This window comes from Nansenia antarctica (genome assembly GCF_963989245.1).
Source record: "Nansenia antarctica genome assembly, chromosome: 4".
Classification (NCBI taxonomy): domain Eukaryota; kingdom Metazoa; phylum Chordata; class Actinopteri; order Argentiniformes; family Microstomatidae; genus Nansenia; species Nansenia antarctica.
In genome coordinates this window covers 1855940-1880939 of record NC_137689.1, presented here as the reverse complement: position 1 = coordinate 1880939, position 25000 = coordinate 1855940, and the positions used below count along the sequence as shown (strand labels likewise).

At 46.2% G+C, this 25000-nt stretch overlaps 1 protein-coding gene across 1 annotated transcript in view; it reads left to right on the top strand.

Moving 5' to 3' along the window:
* Window positions 1-25000, top strand: part of igsf9bb (immunoglobulin superfamily, member 9Bb) — a gene marked incomplete at both ends in the record, with an annotated part of 196027 nt that overhangs the window by 110600 nt on the left and 60427 nt on the right. Inside the window, 1 exon segment of the mRNA XM_080528752.1 lies at window positions 20502-20653. Within this exon segment, the coding sequence (XP_080384878.1) occupies window positions 20502-20653 (152 nt within the window).

The window sequence follows — 25000 nt, the reverse complement described above, 5'->3', positions numbered from 1 at the left end:
TATATTATTATTTTCAAATCCCAATGTTGACAGGTATGGCCTAGGCTAGCCTCTGGCTGTTCTGACTGGGTCCAGCTGGGCTTGCTTCAGAAGCCACCAGTTCAACCCTTAAAACTGCCAATTAGATTTCACCTGTGTGTGTGTGTGTGTGTGTGTGTGTGTGTCTTTCTCCCTCCCTCCGTTCCTCTCTCTCCCTCTCTCTCTGTGTGTGTGTGCGTGTATGTGCGTAGGGGTATGTGTATAGGTGCGTGTGCGTAGGTGTGTGTAGGTGTGTGTGTCTTTGTGTGTCTATGTGTGTCTGTGTGTGTGTGTGTCTTTCTCCCTCCGTTCCTCTCTCTCGTGTGTGTGTGCGTGTATGTGCGTAGGTGTGTGTGTAGTTGTGCGTCTGTCTGTGTGTGTGTGTGTGTAGTTGTGCGTCTGTCTGTCTGTGTGTGTGTGTGTGTGTGTGTGTGTGTGAACAGCTGCATTCTTGCAGGGCTCGCAGCCACCGATGCTTTTTATAGCCTGCAGCCTCTCACACAGTTTATTAATCCAGCCCTGTGATACAAGCTTGTGATGTTATCACATGCACACACACACACACACACTCCCCTACTCCCTCTCACTCCCTCACACACTCTTTTTCTCACAAAGATGATGTCATGCCTCCCTGCTGCTGTAGGAAGTACTGGGATGTGGCCTGGGGTGGTCCAGTGGTCTAGCACCGCGGTCTACAGTACACACATAAGCCCATGTCGGCAGGGGTTAGAATCCGGCCCATGCCCTGCTGACATGCCTTCTCTCTCTCCCTTCTTCTCCTTACTTTCCTGTCTGTCTTCACTGTATCTGTTCAAATGAAAGATACTGTGGACTGCCCCACTCAGAAAAAAATAGTCGTGGGACCGCACCATGCAGCGTTGATAGAGGCCAGAGATTGAGGCTGTTCTGTTACACTCTTGGTCTCAAACGGAGGTCCACGGGTGCGTGTGACACTTATAGAATATGAAGATAGAACACTGAAGAATAGATGACCGGTCAAACATCAGACGTGTTCGTTCCAATGGTTATGTTCTAACAGTCATGGACGTGATCGAACAACCTCAAGTGGTCACATGACCATCTAGTTAATTACGATATATCTGACTCCAAAAGATATGTCATGATTCGTTATGATTGATAATGCTTTACTCATCCCTGTGTGACAGACAATCCACGTTTCAACGTTGTTGAGAATCACGACACAAACTCGCTAGTCGAGCCAAAACACTGCAACAACACAATGGATTGGGTGACTAATCCCCACTGCTACCTAGTTACCTAGAACACTACTTTACATTGTTACCTAGTTAACTAGAACACTACTTTACATTGTTAGCTAGTTAACTAGAACACTACTGTCGTATATTTCTGTAGTATGTATGATCTATGTATGAATATGTAGTATATTTTAAACACACACACACACACACTGATCATTAACAGATGGCCCCTGGACCAGCTATCAGAGACCTGGGGGTTGGGCAAAGACACACACACACGCTGGCCCCTCCCCTCTGGAAGGAAACGGGGACAGAGGGAGAGAGCGTTCTCTTTCCAGCCGAAGTCCATGGGGAACGCATGTAATGTATATATCTGTCTGATTAAATTGTCTTAAACTAACTGTTCTTTGATTCATAACCAATAAGAATACACGACAGTAATGGCGAGCAAGCAACGGAGATAATATAGCTTAATTTACAGTATTTTGCAAACTTCAATCTAACGAAGAAGGTAGGTTTCTGCAGAGATCGCTCTCTAGTCGATTGGTGTGTTTAAAATAGACTGTAAATCTCAGATAAGTTATAGTCAAAAGAATCTGTGTAACGGTAATCTTGTTGGAATAGAAACAAACTTTTCATAATCTTTGATGGGTGGGTGGTGAGAGCCGGATTTTGAAGTCCGTTTTTGTAAATATACGATTAGATTGGTATATTGGTGATATAGGGCTGAATTTGGTAATTCGCTTTTTTATGTTAAGATATTAGTTGTGTAACTAATAGCGGTATTACGGAATATCGTGAGTGTGTGTCTGTGTAAAATTCGGTGAGGTTGTGTTTATGTGTTGGAGTGTGGGTGGACTGGGTAGTCTGTTTTGTGTTGTAGCAGTGGAGAACATGTGAGGCTCTTTTGTCTGTTTGAAGGGACGCCATTGTGTGGGCGGCCATTTGCAGTGTACTGTCGGCGGAGTGTAGACGCCATTTGTGTTGTCCTGTGTAAACGGAGCGATAACACGCACGCTCGGGCACGCGCGCAGACACGCGGACACAAAGAAGCCTAGATATCTCTGTGAAGAGACTGCATTGTAGAATATTTGAATGAGATAAATAATAGTCTAACTGGATTGAAAGATAATCGTGAAGTTGTTGTGTCGTGGATGTTGTGAGACTAATCTCTTCACAGGAGCGGTTTTGAGGACCTATCTTGGGGCAAAGACCAGCCCCTCCCCCTCCTCCTTCCTCTCTCATACAAGGCTGTCTTTGTCTCCAGTTTCAAGGAGAAAAGGGGGGGTGGAAGAGCTGGCGCATGCGCAATCGATACGCAAGTCGGTTGCTTGGCGCCGCCTGCTGGACAAAATACGACGAGACATTTTAAAACACTAAATCCTCAGGGAGATACAGCTGAGGTCGATGAAACAGTCTGATACATTAATAAATAGATGGTTATAGATGATTGTAATGTATTACATTACTTTAATTAATTTAATTAATTACAAATTGATTGAATTAATTATTCAGATCATTTTATTTCTCTGTTTTCACAAAACTTTGATCAATTGTTTTGTGACAATCTAATGATATGTTGATAATAGCTAATTGACTTCACAGGTTTACATCAATGAAGTGTCAATGAATAATTCTAACTAATCATTCATTCCTTTCACTTAACAAGTCGATTTCTTTACAGATTGTAATTAATAATTAATCATTCATTCTTTTCCAAATAACAAGTCGATTTATTTACAGGTTGTAATTAATATTTGTAATTTACATATTTTATTTTAGTTAGGTCATTTCCACAGTGTTTGATTAAGGAATAGCAGAATAGTACATATTTGATAGTTGAGCAGTAAAAGGGTTTTTGTGGATCGGTGAATACTTAGGTGTTGATCAGCCTTTGTGATTTAATAATTGTGTTGACCAGAACTGTAATTAGTATTGAATGAGTAATTAAGTGACACATATTCATAAACAATTAGGAAACACATTTAAGTATAAAGTACTTACACAGAGATTAGATTTAAGTTAATACTGCACTGACATACACAAGAGGCAAATCTGTTATTCTGAGTTGCAGGGTTTTGTGGGGACGGTTAATACAGTTATATTGGACTAGCATTTGTTTAGCAAACAAGACAATAGGAAGGTGGGTTGTAAGAAGCGTACACCTTATCTAATATAGAATATTGTCAGCATATTGAGCAAGTAGAATGGGGTCGAATTCCACGAAGCTGTTAAAAGATATTAGTGAACATCGTGGAATGTTGGCTACGTTATCCCCTATGGCTATAGTGGAAAAAATGAATCCTCTTGTTAGGGAAATTAGCAAAATGTCAACGAAATGGAATAGCCGTTGGGCATACATTGAACAGCCGTGGCCGAAAGAGGGCAGCCTTAATTTACAATTAATTGCAACATTGGAGATACTTATCACTGTACACAAGGCAAATCAGAAAGGGAAAGATAGGTCAGAGAAACGCAAGTTAGAATTAGACATCTTAGACCTCTTTAAGGTAGAGGGACAGAAAATAGCTCAGATGGAACCGGAAAAGAAAAAAGAATTGGCCAGAACACTGGAACAGAAATTGAACATTTCATCCCCAGACCTGTGCCCTGCCTCCAGTCCCCCTCCATATGCTAAGGCACTGGAGGATCATTCCCAGAAGAAGAAGGAGCCAAGGGGAAAAGGGGACGACAGGAGTGACGAGGAAGATGACAGCGAAGATGGCAGTGAAGACTCAAGTGATGACGACAATGCAGATGGAGGCTACAACGCGCAGGTCAGGAAGATGATAGCCACAGCCGAAAGGAAAGGTGGGAGAAGACGCCCGGAGAAAGAGGGAGATTGTCACCGAATGTCATCAAATACATTAAAGAACTGTCCAGTGCTGATTCGGGGTAACAAGATGGAATATCATCCGTGGCATCATACAGATCTGTCTGAAGTGATCGAGAAACTCCCCGTTCTTCAAGAGGGAGGACATTCGTGGACGCGAGAGGTCGACGTGATACTGACAGGAACGCAGGCCGCGATGGGAGACCTGAAAAGACTCTTAGCTTTTATTGCAGGATTGGATACAATGCAGGAAATATTGATGAAGGCAGGACTTCATAGATATATCAATACATCAGTTTATGATCCAGAGCTCTTCGCAGCAAACAGAGGCAGGCTGTGGAAAGCAATCAGAGAGACCTACCCTACTCACATTCACCCAGACAATATCATTGTGAAGCCACTGGGGGGGGATGAGAATCCCAGGGGTTATGTTGCCCGTGTGCACTCTCAATGGAGAAGTGTGACAGGGAAAGACGCTGAAGATAACCCCTTAGAAAAATCCATAATCAGGGAAAAAATACAAGAAGGGCTTCCTACCCCAGTTAAGGATAAGCTAGCAGAAGTGGTGGGGCTACGACACATGAACAAAGCTGTTTATATAGACCACGTAGCTCATCAAGTTGAGTTATATCGAAAGAACATTCAGATACAGAAGGCACGAGACGAAGAATCCCTCAGAATATTGACTCATTTGCAATTGACTGAAAGCGAGAGGAACATAGAGGGAGTGCAGGCTTTAGCCCCACAGCAACAGCCACCTGGAGTGCAGACTGCTACTTACCAGTCCTACTCACAGGGGCCACAAGGGGGGTATCCTGCTACTTACCAGTCCTACCCACAGGGGCCACAAGGGGGGTATCCATACCCACAAGGGCCACCAGGGGTGCAAGCGGTTCCATACCAGATGTACACACAGCCTGGCCAAGGACCACCACCAGGGGGATGGACAGCAGCAGGGAAGGAGATGCTAGAACCATGCCAATGCGACCAGAATGGACATCTAGCCTGTGCCTGCTGCAACAGGCCCCAGGGGGGCGCAGGGGGGAGCCAAGGAGGAGGATATTGGCCCCCTACTACACCTGCTCCAGGAGTGATGAACCCTTACGGAGGCCCAGCAGCTGGCCTATAGGGGTGCCCGGAAGATCCGAGTGGGAGGTGCCAGCTGGTGGTGACAAAGAAGCCTGAAGGTGCCACGCACCTCCCTATGTCTAGAGAATATGTGAAGACAATCGGATTTGAGGGAATTAAACAGCTGATTCCTACAACTGAGCTTGTAGACTTAGAGTACAAGGGACAGAGAGCAACTCTGTCAACACTTGTGTCAGAACACACGCCAACAGGGCTGCTAGGGAGAGATGCTCTATGCCAATTGAACTGTACAGTAAAATGCACACCTGACGGCTGTCAGGTGACGATGCCATCCGGTGCTCAGATTCCATCGACAGCCAGAGTGATTAAGCATAGAACAGACCTACAAGCTTTGCCTTTAAAGGGAGCTGATATAGAATATTGGGTTGATGGGTCTTGTTACGGGGTAGGAGAAACTTTGTGCGCTGGGTATTCCTTAGTTAAAGCACAGAATTCAAAGTTTATTGTAGAACAGGCTGAGGCAGTTCCTCAGCCTTGCTCGGCTCAGTTGGCTGAATTGATTGCCCTCACAGAAGCATGCAACTTGGGAACCGGACGGAGAGTGACAGTGTACACCGACTCTGCCTATGCACATAATGTTTGTCATTTTAATGGAGCTGTATGGAGGGGGCGGGGTTTTAAGAGAACTGATGGTACGCCTATACAGCATCACGCACAGATCATGAAGCTGTTACAAGCCATGATGAAGCCAAAGGAATTAGCCATAGTGAAGTGTGCCGCACACAGGTCTGACTCATCACATGTCACACAAGGTAACAGGGCTGCAGAAGATGCAGCCAAAGCCATTACAGGAGCAGACAAGGCAGGTAAAGGTCTTCTGGTCACACATGAAAAGCAATTACAGGGCATGGTCACACTTGAGGATTTATTGATGTTACAGAGTAGAGTAACTACGTTAGACAAGAACGTTTGGCTAGCAAGGGGGGCAAGTCAGGATGACACAGGTCTATGGAGGAATCATGAGGGGTTGGTTGTAGCACCCTCAGATTTATTAGGCATGTTAATACAGGAAGCCCATGGATTAGCACATGTGGCTAGGGGGGAGGTAAGACGCAAGATCACCAAGAAATATGGGTTTTGGAGTCCATATTTGATGGAACAGATTGACCATGCTTTAGGTCAATGTGGGGTCTGTTGGAGAAACAACATCAGAGTGGGTACACCAGTGGTGTCTGGGCATATCCCTACCCCAATAGGGCCACGGGTGGTGGACAGGGGGGTGGATGTACAGAGTAGGCAGGATGTTGTGCCAACAGGTGCCGAGGTCCCCAGAGAACCTGAGAAGGAGGAGCTACGAGGAGATGCTGTGGTGTTGCCAGAGCCAGTGGCAATGCCAGTGTTACAGCCAGTGACATTACCGGCAGTGCCTGAAACCGAGGGGACAGTGGAAAGCTGTCCAGATGCCAATGAACCAGAAACCAACGAAGCAGAGAGTGTTGACAGTCTGGAGGTCCAGCCTGGGAGTGTCCAAAGCCTGGACACCTGTGCTACTGGGGATGCTGGCGAGTGCCTGCACCATGCTTCAGATGATGCTGAGGGCGACTCCCCAGACCTTGATCAGCGTGGGAGGGGACCAGGCGGCTGCCTGAACCTCAATGACACTGACGGACGACGACCAGTTAGGAAAAGATTAAAGACTATGAATAGGGTAGTGAAGCAGCAGATCAAAGGGAACGACGGGAATGGACAGCAGATGATAGCATGGCTGGAAACGGTCTTAGGGGCATGGGAAACTTATTTTGCTAAGATAGGAGCACCTATTATAGCAGACATGATTTTTGACTTTCTTAGGAGGCAGGGCCTCATTGACTGTTTTTGGAAAATCAGTCACTCAGTCCACGTTAATGAACTTTTCAGAAGACTAGTCCTCACCTGAGGTGAAGATCTATGCATTAATGCTTTCCCTTTGTTCTATGCTTACTGTTGGAGAATTATGTGTTATGATAACTGAATGTCATTATTTGTGTATTGTTTGTTGTTTCTATATCGTGTGATTGAGGTCAGTTGAGAAGTGATGTGGTGGTTATACAAAGCTAGGAGAGAGGTTCTGTTCCTAGCGCAACGAAAATGGAAGCTCCTGCCTATGAAAGTGTTATCAATCTGAGACAGCGGTAAAGGCTGTTCTCCAACTGGGTACAAGTGCTAGTAACCTCTGACCCTGACGCTTCAAGGACAAAGAAAACATCGGTCGTTGGAAGTTGCTGTATTGATTTGTGCATGATGAACTGTGTTTAGTTTAATTGTGATTGTTATTTTCAAAATTCTTTTTATTATTGGTTGTTTTCTATTTTTTGTTTATGATATCTTTGGTTCCTAATACTGGTCCTGGGTTGGTCTGTGTTATTGTGCTTCTTGTGTTGTGTGTTGGTGTAGTTTTTCTGTCTGTTGTTGTTTATTTTATTTTTTTTATTTTATTTAATTTTTTTTTTTTTTTTTTTTTTTGGGATGTTTTGTGGGGTTTTGTGTTTTTGTTTTTGTTTTATGGTAGTTTAGTTTCGGAACACCCTCTGGGTGGTCCGAGGGGGGATGTGTCGTATATTTCTGTAGTATGTATGATCTATGTATGAATATGTAGTATATTTTAAACACACACACACACACACACACTGATCATTAACAGATGGCCCCTGGACCAGCTATCAGAGACCTGGGGGTTGGGCAAAGACACACACACACGCTGGCCCCTCCCCTCTGGAAGGAAACGGGGACAGAGGGAGAGAGCGTTCTCTTTCCAGCCGAAGTCCATGGGGAACGCATGTAATGTATATATCTGTCTGATTAAATTGTCTTAAACTAACTGTTCTTTGATTCATAACCAATAAGAATACACGACACTACTTTACATTGTTAGCTAGTTAACTAGAACACTACTTTACATTGTTACCTAGTTAACTAGAACACTACTTTACATTGTTACCTAGTTAACTAGAACACTACTTTACATTGTTACCTAGTTAACTACAACACTACTTTACATTCTTACCTAGTTAACTAGAACACTACTTTACATTGTTACCTAGTTAACTACAACACTACTTTACATTGTTACCTAGTTAACTAGAACACTACTTTACATTGTTACCTAGTTAACTACAACACTACTTTACATTGTTACCTAGTTAACTAGAACACTACTTTACATTGTTACCTAGTTAACTACAACACTACTTTACATTGTTACCTAGTTAACTACAACACTACTTTACATTGTTACCTAGTTAACTAGAACACTACTTTACATTGTTACCTAGTTAACTACAACACTACTTTACATTGTTACCTAGTTAACTACAACACTACTATACATTGTTAGCAGGCTCACAAAACAAGCTGTGTTAGTTGACTAGCGATGTGTCATTGATTTTCAACAACGCTGAAATTTGTTTACACTTTTCGAAAGATAAGTCAGATCATTAATTCGGATGCCTACTTGCGGACCAAAAAACTAGACCAAAACACAGAACTCAGTCTGGGTAGTGTGATTAGTAACAAGGGCCCGAGGCTTCTAGAGTTAAAACACAACGCCTCTCCTTATGTGGTCTGTGGATGAGCACGCCTTCAGTGTTTGCCAAGCAAATGAGAGACATAACAAAACGTGTCTCTCTCTGTTTCTCTAGTCTACATCTCCGTCAGATAGTAGCCGTAGAGAGAGAACAAGAAGAATAGGGAGGAGGAGAGGGAGTGATGGAGAAATGAGGTCATCTCTTCTGAAGCCCCACTGGGCTTGGATCAGCCCTTAACTCCCCAATCAGACAGACTCCTTTAGTACGGGCTTCAGGTGCAGTGTGGCCACAACCACACACACACACACACAACCACATACACACACACGGACGGACGCACGCACGCACACACACACAGACACACAGACAGACAGACAGACACACAGCCACACACACACACACACACACACAGCCACACACACATACACACACACACACACACACAGCCACACACACATACACACACACACACACACACCTACACAGACAGGGGGCCGTGGTGCAGATGGTGGTCTGCTAGGCAGATTATAACCACAGCTCTGTGTGTCCAGTTTAAGCCAGTTTAGTGGTTCTGGACTGAAGCCCACTAGGCCTGATGTAGAGTCTGCTGCTGTACTGGCAACGCTTTAATGGTCCACTCTCAGTCCACTTACAGTAGTGTAGGTGTACCCAACCCCCCCCCCCCCTCCCCACTCTCTGTCTCTCTCTCTCTTTCTCCCACCCATCCATTCTGTCTCTCTCTCTCTTTCTCCCACCCATCCATTCTGTCTCTCTCTCTCTTTCTCCCACCCATCCATTCTGTCTCTCTCTCTCTTTCTCCCACCCATCCATTCTGTCTCTCTCTCTCTCTTTCTCCCACCCATCCATTCTGTCTCTCTCTCTCTTTCTCCCACCCATCCATTCTGTCTCTCTCTCTCTTTCTCCCACCCATCCATTCTGTCTCTCTCTCTCTTTCTCCCACCCATCCATTCTGTCTCTCTCTCTCTTTCTCCCACCCATCCATTCTGTCTCTCTCTCTCTTTCTCCCACCCATCCATTCTGTCTCTCTCTCTCTTTCTCCCACCCATCCATTCTGTCTCTCTCTCTCTTTCTCCCACCCATCCATTCTGTCTCTCTCTCTCTTTCTCCCACCCATCCATTCTGTCTCTCTCTCTCTTTCTCCCACCCATCCATTCTGTCTCTCTCTCTCTTTCTCCCACCCATCCATTCTGTCTCTCTCTCTCTTTCTCCCACCCATCCATTCTGTCTCTCTCTCTCTTTCTCCCACCCATCCATTCTGTCTCTCTCTCTCTTTCTCCCACCCATCCATTCTGTCTCTCTCTCTCTCTCTTTCTCCCACCCATCCATTCTGTCTCTCTCTCTCTCTTTCTCCCACCCATCCATTCTGTCTCTCTCTCTTTCTCCCACCCATCCATTCTGTCTCTCTCTCTCTTTCTCCCACCCATCCATTCTGTCTCTCTCTCTCTTTCTCCCACCCATCCATTCTGTCTCTCTCTCTCTTTCTCCCACCCATCCATTCTGTCTCTCTCTCTCTTTCTCCCACCCATCCATTCTGTCTCTCTCTCTCTTTCTCCCACTCATCCATTCTGTCTCTCTCTCTCTTTCTCCCACCCATCCATTCTGTCTCTCTCTCTCTTTCTCCCACCCATCCATTCTGTCTCTCTCTCTCTTTCTCCCACCCATCCATTCTGTCTCTCTCTCTTTCTCCCACCCATCCATTCTGTCTCTCTCTCTCTCTTTCTCCCACCCATCCATTCTGTCTCTCTCTCTCTTTCTCCCACCCATCCATTCTGTCACCGGCAGTAGAATAGAAACTTCAGGGGAATCACAAAGACAAGAGGATTAAGAGAGAGAGAGAGAGAGAGAGAGAGAGAGAGAGAGAGAGAGAGAGAGAGAGAGAGAGAGAGAGAGAGAGAGAGAGAGAGAGAGAGAGACAGAGACAGAGAGAGAGAGAGAGAGAGAGAGAGAGAGAGAGAGAGAGAGAGAGAGAGAGAGAGAGAGAGAGAGAGAGAGAGAGAGAGAGAGAGAGAGAGAGAGAGAGAGAGAGAGAGAGAGAGAGAGAGAGAGAGAGAGAGAGGGGGGGGGGAGGGGGAGGGAGAGAGAAGGAGCGTTCTGTCAGAGCTGGCCCTATGAACAGCGATTACCCTAAAAGTATTCTGTCTTTCTGGAGTGTGGCTGGGGGGGGGGCTGCTCTGCCAGTGTGGTAACAGAAACAGAAGAAGAGGAGAGGAAGGTGTCCCATCTGGGCATGGCAGTGACCTCCTCATGAACTCGGCACAACAGATGGAACCGATTTTTTCTTTTTTCTTATTTCTCCTGTAAGTCTGTTCCTGTCTACTCAGTGGATTACTGCAGGTAAAGTGGCGTTGCCTTTCAACTGCACTCATTCGTGTCTTGTGTCATCCACCCAGGTGGTAGAACGTGAATGAAGGATAGTTGCTTTCTGGTTACACTGGTAGAATGCTTGATGACCTCCCTGCCTTTTGGCTGGGTTGCTGTTAAGGACTTTATCATAACTTTATAATGTGTTTGTAGAAAGAACAGAAACACACTGGTCACTCAGGTTAATACATTAGCGTGCAGGTGTGACAAGGCATTGTTATGTTTCAGGTGCTTAGCTAGACACGTTGACCTACAGTCAGGGACAAAAACATTGACACCCCTGAACTTCTATCTGTCAGATAATCCACCACTTCTCCCAGAAAACTGCTGCAATTACAAATGCTTTGGTATTCCCATGTTTATTTATCCTGTTTGCATTGGAACAAACACAAAAAAGCAGAGAAAAAAAAAAAGCCAAACCTGATCTGATCATTCCACAATCCACACGCATTCCTAGAAATGAACATGAGCTTGCAACATGATCCATATTTATGACGATTCACTCCAGAATATCAGTTGTAGTTCAGGGACACACACATCTATCTGAAGCCCTTCTGTAGCAGGGTGAGTAGTTGTGCAGTGGTGGGGGGGGGGGGGGGGGGATGGGCAGATATGGAAGGCTCTTAATTGGCTGCATTAACATGACTGGGCCAGGTGTGTTCGTTGTAGTAGAACGCCAGGCAGGATTCCCCCTGGATCACTGTGACCTAGATGATGTCATGTGTTTGACTGTGGGTGGTGGCTACCTTTACACACTGATACACACTGATACACACTGATACACACTGATACACACTGATACACACTCATACACACTGATACACACTGATACACACAGGCCTAACACACTGATACACACTGATACACACTCATACACACTGATACACACTGATACACACTGATACACAGCCAGTAGCTCACATGTGATAGGCAGGCTGTAGCTCACATGTGATAGGAAGGCTGTACAGTAGCTCACATGTGATAGGCAGGCTGTATGTGATAGGCAGGCCAGTAGCTCACATGTGATAGGCATCATACACACTGATAGTGTGTAATACACAGCCAGTAGCTCACATGTGATAGGCAGGCTGTATTGCATCACATGTGATAGGCCAGTAGCTCACATGTGATAGGCAGGCTGTATTGCAGCACATGTGATAGGCAGGCTGTATTGAGTAGCTCACATGTGATAGGCAGGCTGTGATAGGCAGGCTGTGATAGGCAGGCTGTGATAGGCCAGTAGCTCACATGTGATAGGCAGGCTGTATTGCAGCAGCAATAGTAGTCCTGATGTCTGCGTACTGCATCAGTCATGAGGGGTCATTTGACCCTGTGAGTGAATCTTCTTCGGCGTATGGGTAGTTGTTTTTCCTCTCCACTCCACCAGGCTCGGGGCCGAGGGGCTACCCTTTTACCACCTGGTTGAGGGGCTCACCCGGGCTATATTTCTGGACACCCCTCCAGAAGCCACGTCATCGTCTCGTCATCTAATACCGACAGACCATGCATCCCGTTGGGTGGGTGGTACACCGGGCAATCCAGGATAATATGGTCTGCGGTTTGGTCCTCTGCTCCACACTCGCACGACGCATTTGGGGCCAAGACCCATCTGTGCATTGATGAGCGGAAACGGCCGACGCCGGTCCGGAGACGATTGAGCCTCACCCAGGATAGCCTTGGCAAGTCCATCCCGAGGGGCTCAGCGCCGGCGACTGGGATGTGGTCGCGGAGTTTGGAGGTGTTAGCCTCCCACTCCGCGCGCCACATATAATCCGCCCATCCTGGCTCAAATGGGTGTCTCGACTTGAGACGCCGGGAGGGCTCCGCTGTTATAGTGAGCCTATCATGGAGCAGATGGTTATTAAGCTCCACGGCCCGGCCCATTCACTGTGAGTGAATAAATGTTTATATCTTTGCACTCGATCAAATTTCAGGACCCTCCTTTCATGACTTTTCCTAGACATGTGCGTTCTACCACCCAGTATCCTTACATTTTCAAAGGATAAGCTAGTATGAAGATAATTTTGCAGTTTTTCTGTTTAGGAGGCGGGCTAATTTACAAGCCGGCTAACTAGTGGTCGTTGTGTGTAAGTAGCAGCTTCCCATTGTAAAGACTATGGTCATTTGAACCCCGAGGCGGCTCTTATAGTAGGTAACATAGACACGGCTGTTCTAGTGTTAAAATCTTAGTGAGACATAATTAACCTGGAACTTCTCTAGTCCTCTGTGTCCTATTGTTTTCCCACATGATTCTTACAGTTTCCCTCACAGCCGCTAGCTGTTAGCAGCGTTTGTAGCTGTGGCTGCACTGGAGTCACTTTTCTCCCATTCAGTGTTTCCACCAGCAGCTGTCATGTACCTTCAGGAAGTATTCAGATCCCTTCACTTTTTCGACAATTTGTTGTGTTATAGACTTAATTAAAATCATTTGCCATCAATCCGCACACAAACACAATACCCCAGAATGACCCCCAAAAATAATGACAGGAAATAAATAATCTAATTTCGACCATGAAACCGTTGAATAGAGCTGTAGACTATTGAAATACACAATGATGTTAATTCCAATCATTGCCTGATCCTCGCTGTAACTGCCGTGGACAAGTACTTTTTATCTTACCCATAATGCTCAGTGTTTTCTTTCCCCTGCCGTTAGGATAATTAGTTCTGAGAGATACTGTCGGTAGTCCAATTAACAATTAACAATTAACAATGTACATCTGAAGCTACAGCAAAGCAATAAGCTTCACAACTCCCCTAATGGATGATCTACATTCATATTGGAAATGTGTGTGTGTGTGTGTGCGTGTGGTTGTGTGGGTGTGTGGATGTGTGAGTGTGGGTGTATGTGTGTGTGTGTGTGTGCGTTTGTGCGTGTGTGTGTGTGTGTGCGTGTGTGCGCGGTTGTGTGCGTGTGGTTGTGTGCGGTTGTGTGTGTGTGTGCGCGCGGTTGTGTGTGTGTGTGCGCGGTTGTGTGCGGTTGTGTGTGTGTGTGTGTGTAAAGAAAAGTATGGAAAGTTAATCTCCATTGCATTAGACCAGTAACAGAGGTTGCCAGTCAACACATCTTAGATTAATGTTTTCTTATGTGTTTGTCAGGATCCAGAGTAGCATACTGTCTGTCTCCTTATGTGAATGTGTGTATATCCTCTACGGTCTGTTGGTTGTGCCAGGGGTCCAGTCTAAGACCCTAGGTGAGGCCACTAAAAGGCCCCAGACTGTAGAACGGCTTGCCGGAGGACGTGAGGGAGGCAGAGAGGGTGGATATCTTTAAGAGGAAGCTTCAAACACCGTTAGCCTGGCTTTTATCTGGTGTTTATCTCAACTTGCACTGCTACTCCACTTATTTCTTATCTTATCTTCTGTTTGTTGTTTGTTGTTGTTCTTGTATTGTATCTATTTCTTATCTCCTGTTTCTTGTTTTATTGTGTTGTGTTTTATTTATTCGTTTTCATGTTCCTCTTTTAAATTGTTTAACTTACTGTTGTTTTTATGTTCAGCACATGGAGTTCCAATCAATGTGTAACTATGGCTATATTTATATTATAAATAAAGTTTGATTGATTTAAGCAATATCACACAAGAGGGAGTGCTGTTATACTGAATATCAGTATAACTGAACTTCAAATGGACTGTTGCCTAGTAACCTGAACACAAACATGTAGTGTAATTAACGGTCATTTAGTAGAACATCTGTGCAGCGGAGTGATTATAGTTAAAAGTCCCATAGTATACAGTATATATATATATAATACCTCTGTTATAATACTAATGAACACTGAAGAGAAAGGCAGTTACAGCCTTGTTCCCCTTTGAGGAAAGCTCTGCTTTAGCAAAAAGAAAGAAGCAAAGAGAGAGAGACAGAGACAGAGAGAGAGAGAGAGAGATTATTCACAGTGAAAGTGCCCAGAGGAGTTAGGAGAAGGGGCCAGTGCTATCTCTCTCTCTCTCTCTCTCTCTCTCTCTCTCTCTCTCTCTCTCTCTCTCTCTCTCTCTCTCTCTCTCTCTCTGTCTCTCTCTCTCTGTCTCTCTCTCTCTCTCTGTCTCTCTCTCTGTGTCTCTCTCTCTCTGTCTCTCTCTATCTATCGGCTGATATAAACTAAGTGGCCATAAACACCCAGAGATGTGCACTTGGAGCGCCCGTTGATGACAGAGTGAGTGGCTCTCTGGCACAGGTAACTACAAGCAACCTCACAGATAGCGTTTGAACTCGCATGGCCTCCATTTGTATGTCAGGGAATAATGAACTGATCCATTTCACTGGCTCACTAAGATTATTTGTGGGAGGGTAGATTTCTCATCAGCCCAGCATTTACCGTGGAGGAAATAAGTATTCAGCACATCAACGTTTTTTTAATTCAATACATATTTCCATTGCGGCTGTTCACATGAAGTTTAGACCAGACGTTGGTATTGACTTAATAAAACTACACAGCTGAAGAAATTGTAACAAAAAACTGTTATGTGCAATAAAGGGGGAATTACACAGGAAAAAACAATATCGAACATCCTAACTGGTGGAGAAGCCTTTGTGTCCAATGGCGGCTTCAAGACGCTTCCTGTACAAAACAACCTAATCTCTCACAGTGATGCAGGTGGGATTCTGGCCCATTCTTCAACACAGACGGTCTTTACATCAATCAATAAGATTCTGGCGAGCCCGCCGGTGAATCTTGATCCTCAGTTCCTTTCCACAATCTTCCTGTTGGATTTAAGTCTGGAGATTTACTGGGCCAGTCCAACACCTTTTCTTCCTCTCGAACCAATTGAGAGTACCGGTATGTTTGTTTTAGGTTCATAATTATGCAGACCCATTTCTCCTCCAGACATAACGTATTGTTGGTGAAAAGTTCGGACTTTGTCTCGCCTGACCAGACTACATTCTCCCAGTTCTGTAGCAAACATCGAACGAGCTTCAACATTTCAACTTTCCTTCAGTAATGAAGTCTTCCGGGGGGGTGATCCTGAATGGAGAGCCAAGGAGCTGGTGGTGGTGGACTTCAGGAAGAAGAGGCAGGCAGCAGACACCACCACCATCAACAGGTCTGCTGTGGAGACCCAGTAAACAAAGAGTCCAAAAGACGTCCTCAGGGAAGCCGGAATGTGGGTTCAGATGACGTCTTTCTAGGACGTCCAGATGACGTCTTTCTAGGACGTCCAGATGACGTCTTTCTAGGACGTCCAGATGACGTCTTTCTAGGACGTCCAGACGTCATCTGAACCCACATTCCGGCTTCCCTGAGGACGTCTTTTGGACTCTTTGTTTACTGGGGAGGGTCAACAGCATCAAGTTCCTGGCCCAAAACCGCAAAGCGCTGCAAAGGGTAGTGCAGACAGCTGAGAGGACCAGTCGATGTGAGCTTCCCTCCGTCCACGACTCCTACAAGGACCGGTGTGTCAGAAACGCCCTCAGGATTATTAAGGACCCTAGCCTCCCCAATCAGAAACTGTTGGAGCTACTGCTGTCAGGGAAACTGTACCGTAGCCTCGGGGCTAAAACCCAGGGAAACTGTACCGTAGCCTCGGGGCTAAAACCCAGGGAAACTGTACCGTAGCCTCGGGGCTAAAACCCAGGGAAACTGTACCGTAGCCTCGGGGCTAAAACCCAGGGAAACTGTACCGTAGCCTCGGGGCTAAAACCCAGAGGATGTCGAACAGCTACTTCCTCCAAGCAATCAGGCTCCTGGAGAAATACACGGGAAGAAAACACAAGACACAAGACAAGCACACTACAGGATTACTTGGATACCATTGGACTAACTTACTAGAATTCTGTTCAGTCAGTCTGCTTTGTACCCTCAACCCTTATTCCCTGGGCCTGCAGTCCGTTCAGCCTGACTCCTGCTACCTGCCTGCCCTACCTTTCCTCCTGCCTGCCCTACCTGCCCTCCTACCTGCCTGCCCTGCCTGCCCTCCTGCCTAACTGCCCTGCCTGCCCTCCTACCTGCCTGCCCTGCCTGCCCTCCTGCCTAACTGCCCTGCCTGCCCTCCTACCTGCCTGCCCTACCTAACCTCCTGCCTAACTGCCCTACCTGCCCTCCTACCTGCCTGCCCTGCCTGCCCTCCTGCCTGCCTGTCCTACCAGTCTGACCCCTGCCTGCCTGCCTAACGACTACTCCTCCTGCCTAACCCCCTGCCTGCCTGCCGACTACCCTTCCTGCCTACCCCCTGCCTGCCTGCCGACTACTCCCCCTGCTTGACCCCCCGCTTGCCCTATGACCATTCTCTGCCTAACCCCGTAAATAAATATACCTTATTTACTTCAATCAGTCTCTGGTCTGTGTCTGCACTTGGGTTCCCTGTCTGACCGCAACATCATTAACCCTGATCCTAACCCTTAGAGTAGTCCTGGATATTAAGGGGTAACCAGACTTCAGGAAGGGACGGTGTCCTGGAGGTTGAAATTCCATGCGAACCGAGTGAGAAGTGTAGGTCATTGCGAGTAGGGTAGCGTCCACGGCAGGACTGCAGTCCGGTGGAGGTCCTATATTGGCGTGCCTCCTCTCACAAGGGGCGCTAAAACAATCGTGACGTTGGAATTGTAAGGTTCTATCTCCATTTTAGTCAAAATTGAGTTTTATTTACATAATCTGATCCATTAGGTGTTTATTAATGTGTGGTGTTATTTTTAAAATGTTGACATTTTGAGTTAGTAATTCATAAAATACAAAGGTTCCATCTCACAAAACGTAATGGAATGTAAAAACGTTGACGCTCAATGGGCCCTATTATGCACTTCTTAACTTGCCGTCTTAAGTCTTAATTAAGACGCACCGCCAGGTTAAGACCTACCGCCACCCTTATTATGCGCTTCATACGCGCTACTGCTATTATGCAGGTGTCGATAGGCGCCCACACATAAGACGTAATACTCCCGTGCATATATTACTCATTGTGGGAGTGTTCATATGTTAATGAAGTGCACTAGGCGCCCCTGCTATTATGCGATCTGACTTTGCTCCTAGCGCTAAGAAGTGGTTTGAAAAGTTCTTAAGTTTAGACTTCATGCACGTTTTGAAACATGAGCGCGCCTCCGCGGTTTGCGCATGCATGTGGGCACACATGAACACGCACGTGGCTCCACGGCAAGACGTCAATTACGGTCACAGTATAAATGCTTTATTTCAGAAGGGAGAGGCCAGCGCTGTACAGTATGTTGCCTCCGTATACTGTGCACATACAGTACGAGCATGCCGTGCGTAATATAATGACATCAACATCTGTCATTCCTGCAGTCTTCCAGCGACCCCTCTGTAATACTTCTCAACTCACAAGCAGAAAATAATCATGCACGAGCTTGTTACTTTCTTCTGCAGAGAAGCGCGCTGACCTCCTTCTTAGGACTTCCATAATAGCATAGCGCTAATGACTCAACGCAGCCGGTTCTTAAAGGGAATGGCACCTGGCACGCTGATTGGGTTGATTGAGAAGACGCCCAAAACACACCCATGACTAATTTCTTTGCTTAGCGCCGGGTTTTAGGCGCCCACTACCGCACGCATAATTCATAGCTTTCAGTCACGTGGTTTCTTCCCTAGCAACCACCAACCTGACGGGCAAAAAGTATCATAGCAACATCGCTCAACATGGCTGCCTACTATTTAGACCACCTCACTCATGAAGAACTATCAAGATACACGACGGTGATAGGAGTGGAGGATTGACACCATTCAAATAGTGTTGGATTCCCTGTCTTCTACTCTATCCGGACACGTTGGAATTATTTTCCTAACCCCCGGAGAATCAAAGTTATTGACCTGCAAAGGGTGCCTCCTTGACCGGCTTTTCCCGTGAATAACACCGGTTATGGAGGTGGTACAAACATAAGACTATTATTGCTAAATTCACCATCAGTATACGGTCATTTTGAGCCCTTAACCACCGCGCTGACACCCCGAGAAGATATACTTTTAATATGAAACTCGATCAACCGGGCATTCACCGGCTGCTGGACGAAACTCCCAACTCCCGCTGTCAGCGAGGCGAGGGAATATTTATATCCGGGAATTCGCTCCTTGCTGTGTCCACGGTGATAGGAGTGGAGGATCGACTCCATTCAAATAGTGTTGGATTCCCTGTCTTCTACTCTATCCGGACACGTTGGAATTATTTTCCTAACCCACGGGAAATCAAAGTTATTAACCCGCAAAAAGTGGGTTTTGCCCGTGGGTTTTGCCCGCAAAAAGTGCCTTTTGCCCGTCAGGTGGGCGTTTCCACTATGCTGTGACGTCACATGAAAGCTATGAATAGCAAAGTGGCCTTGACCACGCCTCCACGTCTTAAGTTTAGATCTACCGCCTCGTCTTATTGCTTAAGACTTATGAAGTGCATAATAGGGCCCATTATCTCTGAACTGCCCTAAACGGAGATAGAACCTTATCATTCTAAACTCACGCAAAGCACATAGTGTGTAAGAAATGTAAATCTTTACCTTTTCTTTTGACTGTTTTCCCCTGCTTTTATATTCATTCTATGCTTGTATATGTTTTTATATTCACTTTATGTTCTTATTCCTGTTGTAAAGCGCTGCATTTCTTGTATGAAAGGTGCTATATAAATAAAGCTTTACTTACTTACTTACTTACTTACCATACTGTGTTGTGTTATATTGCATTTCATATCATTGCACTCTGCACAGCATTTTTGCACTATTGAAGCCACTGCAAAACCATCTGGTAATATGTATTACTTTATCAATGTTGGGTTACTTTTTTACTTACTTACATTACTTATTATTATGGTGTTTTTTTGTATCTGAATGCTACAATGTCAATGTTGAAGAACCAAAGCCAAGTCATTTGTCTCTTGTGTACGGTAAGATGTAATAAAAGCGATTCTGATGTTTCCACATCTACAAATGTTCCGCGATGTGTTTCATCTCCAAGGCCTCTTAAAGGCACACAGTTCATCTGAAGCAGCCATTATCGGGGCTCATTACTTTGCTTTTCTTCTTGAAAACGCCAAAGGAGACAGCCAAGACAGCTGTCCCCACAATGCACTGCACTGCGGTTGTGCTTCTGCCAGCTCTGCCCTTTCCCAGTCAGACACACAGGGCAGCCACTCTAGTCCTAGTACACAGGGCAGTCTGCAAATTATCACTGACATTGGAAGGGTGTCTATGGCGCAGGAGGTAGAGCCGGTGTCTAATGATCGAAAGGTTGGTAGATCGGCGGTTCGAGCCCCGGCTGGCAAGATGTCGAAGTGCCCTTGGGCAAGACACTGAACCCCAAATTGCTCCCAATGAGCGGGCCGGCGCCTTGCATGGTAGCTTGGCCGCCATTGGTGTGTGAATGTGTGTGTGAATGGGTGAATGAGAGGCCGTTGTAACATCCAGTGTCCTCATACAGTACAACACCATCCTCACCCCTGACCTCTCTCTGCCCCTCCCCTCCATAGCTCCTCCCACGTTCACGGACACGCCCCCGCAGTATGTCGAGGCCAAGGAGGGCGGCAGCATCACGCTGACCTGCACGGCGTACGGCAGCCCCAAGCCCTCCGTCAGCTGGCTGCGGGAGGGGGAGGCCATGGAGGACCCTGGGAAGTACAAGGTAGGCCTCTGCTCCTTACTACTGTAACTACTGTTCACCTCTAACCAGGAAGTACAAGGTAGGCAAAGAAGAAATGAATGTTATTCAATGCTATATTACACTTTCAATTTAAGATCATCATCATTCTATATGAGACATCTACTACCTCCCTGCACTGTGACTCCAGATACACCTGCTTTCCACCTTATACCGTTTCTCCAGTATCTACAAAAACGATGTACGATGACTGCCAATGGCTGCCGGCCTTAGCTAGATTACTTTTCCTGCTACGACGTGGATTGAGGCGTCTGTTAAATGCCAAAAATATAAATGTAAATGCAATGGACTTTTTTGATTGAAAAGTAGCCAATGGCATGTGCTTCAGTACAGTAAGAACGGTGGAGGGGTAAAAGTGTTTGTTTTTAGGATTGTGTTCTGTTCATCTCTAACCAGGAAGTAGAAGGTAGGCCTCTGTTCTTCTAACCAGGAAGTACAACAGATAACATGAGCACATAGAACACAGAGTTAACAACAGATAACATGAGCACATAGAACACAGAGTTAACAACAGATAACATGAGCACATAGAACACAGAGTTAACGAACAGGCACAGGGAACAGTTAACACAGCAATGTCCAGGGGGGGGGAGGGGGTGGCAGGGTTAGGGGAGATGGTTAGGGGTAGGGGAGGTTGTATGCATGTCCAGGGGGGGAGGGGGGGGTGGCATAGTTAGGGGAGATGGTTAGGGGTAGGGAAGGTTGTATGCATGTCCAGGGGGGAGGGGGGGTGGCAGGGTTAGGGGAGATGGTTAGGGGTAGGGAAGGTTGTATGCATGTCCAGGGGGGGAGGGAGGGGAGTGGCAGGGTTCGGGGAGATGGTTAGGGGTAGGGAAGGTTGTATGCATGTCCAGGGGGGGAGGGAGGGGGGTGGCAGGGTTCGGGGAGATGGTTAGGGGTAGGGAAGGTTGTATGCATGTCCAGGGGGAGAGGGGGGGTGGCAGGGTTAGGGGAGATGGTTAGGGGTAGGGGAGGTTGTATGCATGTCCAGGGGGGGAGGGAGGGGAGTGGCAGGGTTAGGGGAGATGGTTAGGGGTAGGGAAGGTTGTATGCATGTCCAGGGGGGGAGGGGGGGTGGCAGGGTTAGGGAAGATGGTTAGGGGTAGGGGAGGTTGTATGCATGGGAGAACAGGTAGGTTTTGAGGTGGGATTTAAAAGTGGAGAGTGAGGGAGAGTCTCTGAGTGGTTGAGGGAGAGAGTTCCAGAGGCGGGGTGCAGCTCGTGAGAAAGCACGGTCTCCGAAACCTTTGAGTTTCGAGGGAACAGTGGATGAGGATCGGAGGGTACGGGTAGGGCGATGGGGGAGAAGGAGGTCAGTCGTAGGTGAGAGCCGTACTGTAGCTGTCTAGATAGCTAGTATGTCCATCAGTAGATGATACTTTTTGCCAGATTAGTTTTATATGAACTGGCAAATCGATCGGTGTCGGTATTGACTCGACCGCCAGGTTTATTTATTGTTTTCTTTTAGCAGTAATGAGTTGTGTTGCTGTCTCAGTGTCCCATCACGTTCTGTGATGGAATCAATGTTCTCAGGGCAGTCAGATGGAAATGATGTCTTGCTTTTTGGGAGCGTTAGAGTAATTTAAGGTTGAGGCTTAAGTTGTTCATGTTCTGAACGTGCGAATGCTACGTAGCATACAGCTAGCTGTCTCTGCCCTCTCACTGCATCAGCTCTGTGTCTGTCTCTGTGTCTGTCTCTGTGTCTGTCTCTGTGTCTGTCTCTGTCCACAGCTTGCTGACAGAAGATAGCAGTTTATAGCAGAATATAGCAGTGACATAGCAGAATATAGCAGTGATATAGCAGTTTATAGCAGAATACAGCAGTGATATAGCAGTGATATGGCAGTTTAGAGTGTTTGCTGTATCGACTTTTAAACAGAAAAGTGGTCCTGTCACACACAATCACACACACACACACACACACACAGACAAACACAAAATGTGTTCTGCTGCTATTGAAGCAGCTTACCGTTTGGCCTCACACGGGATGGACTGTCTCATAGTCGTGTGTGTGTGTGTGTGTGTGTGTGTGTGTGTGTGTGTGTGACTGGAGGTGTCAGCGAAGCATTGGGCAGTTTGGCCTTTATTCCCCACTCACTCCCAGTGAATCTTGTAGTGATGGTGTTTGTGTGAACGACCCTGAATGACCCTGAATGACCCTGTTTGACCCTGTTTGACCCTGTTTGACCCTGTTTGACCCTGTTTGACCCTGAATGACCCTGTTTGACCCTGAATGACCCTGTTTGACCCTGAATGACCCTGAATGACCCTGTTTGACCCTGTTTGACCCTGCTTGACCCTGCGTGTCGTGGTCTTGCTTCCTGCTTCCTGTAAACCCCCTCCAGTCTCTCTATGCCTGGCTGCATCTCTGAAATCCCCCATGGCTTCCTTTCTCTAATCTCCTTTCTTCTTTACAACTAATAGATATGACAGATGATCCTGTATGGATGCAATAGCCTCTTCCTGTCTTCTAGGCCCTTCATCCTACTGGCTGTGCGTCTTGGACTGGAGATACAGTAGTTCAGGGGTAGTGGTGGTCTAGTGGATAGTGAGTTGGACTTGTGATCGGAAGGTTGTGAGTTCAAATCCCGCCTGAAGCCACACCACCACTAGTGTGTCCTTGAGTAAGGCACTTAGCCCTCAGTTACTCCAGGGGGAATGTCCCTGTAATTCGTAATTGTAAGTCGCTGGGTCTAAAAGCGTCTGCTAAATGGCAAAATTATTAAATTAATAAAAATTAATCCCCTTTAACACTAGAACAGCCATGGGTGGGGTCATTAACACTAGAACAGCCGTGGGTGGGGTCATTAACACTAGAACAGCCATGGGTGGGGTCATTAACACTAGAACAGCCATGGGTGGGGTCATTAACACTAGAACAGCCATGGGTGGGGTCATTAACACTAGAACAGCCATGGGTGGGGTCATTAACACTAGAACAGCCATGGGTGGGGTCATTTAACACTAGAACAGCCATGGGTGGGGTCATTAACACTAGAACAGCCATGGGTGGGGTCATTAACACTAGAACAGCCATGGGTGGGGTCATTAACACTAGAACAGCCATGGGTGGGGTCATTAACACTAGAACAGCCATGGGTGGGGTCATTAACACTAGAACAGCCATGGGTGGGGTCATTAACACTAGAACAGCCATGGGTGGGGTCATTAACACTAGAACAGCCATGGGTGGGGTCATTAACACTAGAACAGCCATGGGTGGGGTCATTAACACTAGAACAGCCATGGGTGGGGTCATTAACACTAGAACAGCCATGGGTGGGGTCATTAACACTAGAACAGCCATGGGTGGGGTCATTAACACTAGAACAGCCATGGGTGGGGTCATTAACACTAGAACAGCCATGGGTGGGGTCATTAACACTAGAACAGCCATGGGTGGGGTCATTAACACTAGAACAGCCATGGGTGGGGTCATTAACACTAGAACAGCCATGGGTGGGGTCATTAACACTAGAACAGCCATGGGTGGGGTCATTAACACTAGAACAGCCATGGGTGGGGTCATTAACACTAGAACAGCCATGGGTGGGGTCATTAACACTAGAACAGCCATGGGTGGGGTCATTAACACTAGAACAGCCATGGGTGGGGTCATAAGACCGGGGAGTAAAGAAACATTTTATATCTTTGCACTCGATGAAATTTCAGGACCCTCCTTTCATGACTTTTCCTAGATATGATCAATAGACGCTTCCTGTAGTCTAGGCCCTTCATCCTACTGGCTGTGCGTCTTGGAGATACAGTAGTTGTTTAATCCCCTTTAAGAATGGGTTACTATTTACATTACCACCTCTGCACATACTGTATATTACATAGTTACCCATCACTACCATTCTTGTTCTAGTCATATCATGCCCTTGTATCACTATTTGCACTTTTGGTTGGATGCTAAACTGCATTTCGTTGTATAGTACTTGTACTCTGCGATGACAATAAAGTTGAATCTAATCTAATGTGATGTCCTAATCTATACTCTAATCTAGTAAGGATACAACCATGTGAATTTCCACTGTATCCTAGTTTACAACAATCACAGTTGTCGTTTTGCAAATGCTCTTATAAAGAGAGACCTAGAGTAGATGCATTAAGTGTCAGTAAATGGTGTAAATATGGTTGTGCACAAAAATAACCTATTTTAAAGTCTTTATTAATATCTTCTGGGCTTGATGTGAGACCTTTGTTAATGCTAAATATGGATATTGCCTTCGTCCCTGTAAACAACTGACACCTCCCTGCTGTGCCTGAACACACACCTCGTCATACACCAAAGTGACAGGTGACAGGTAT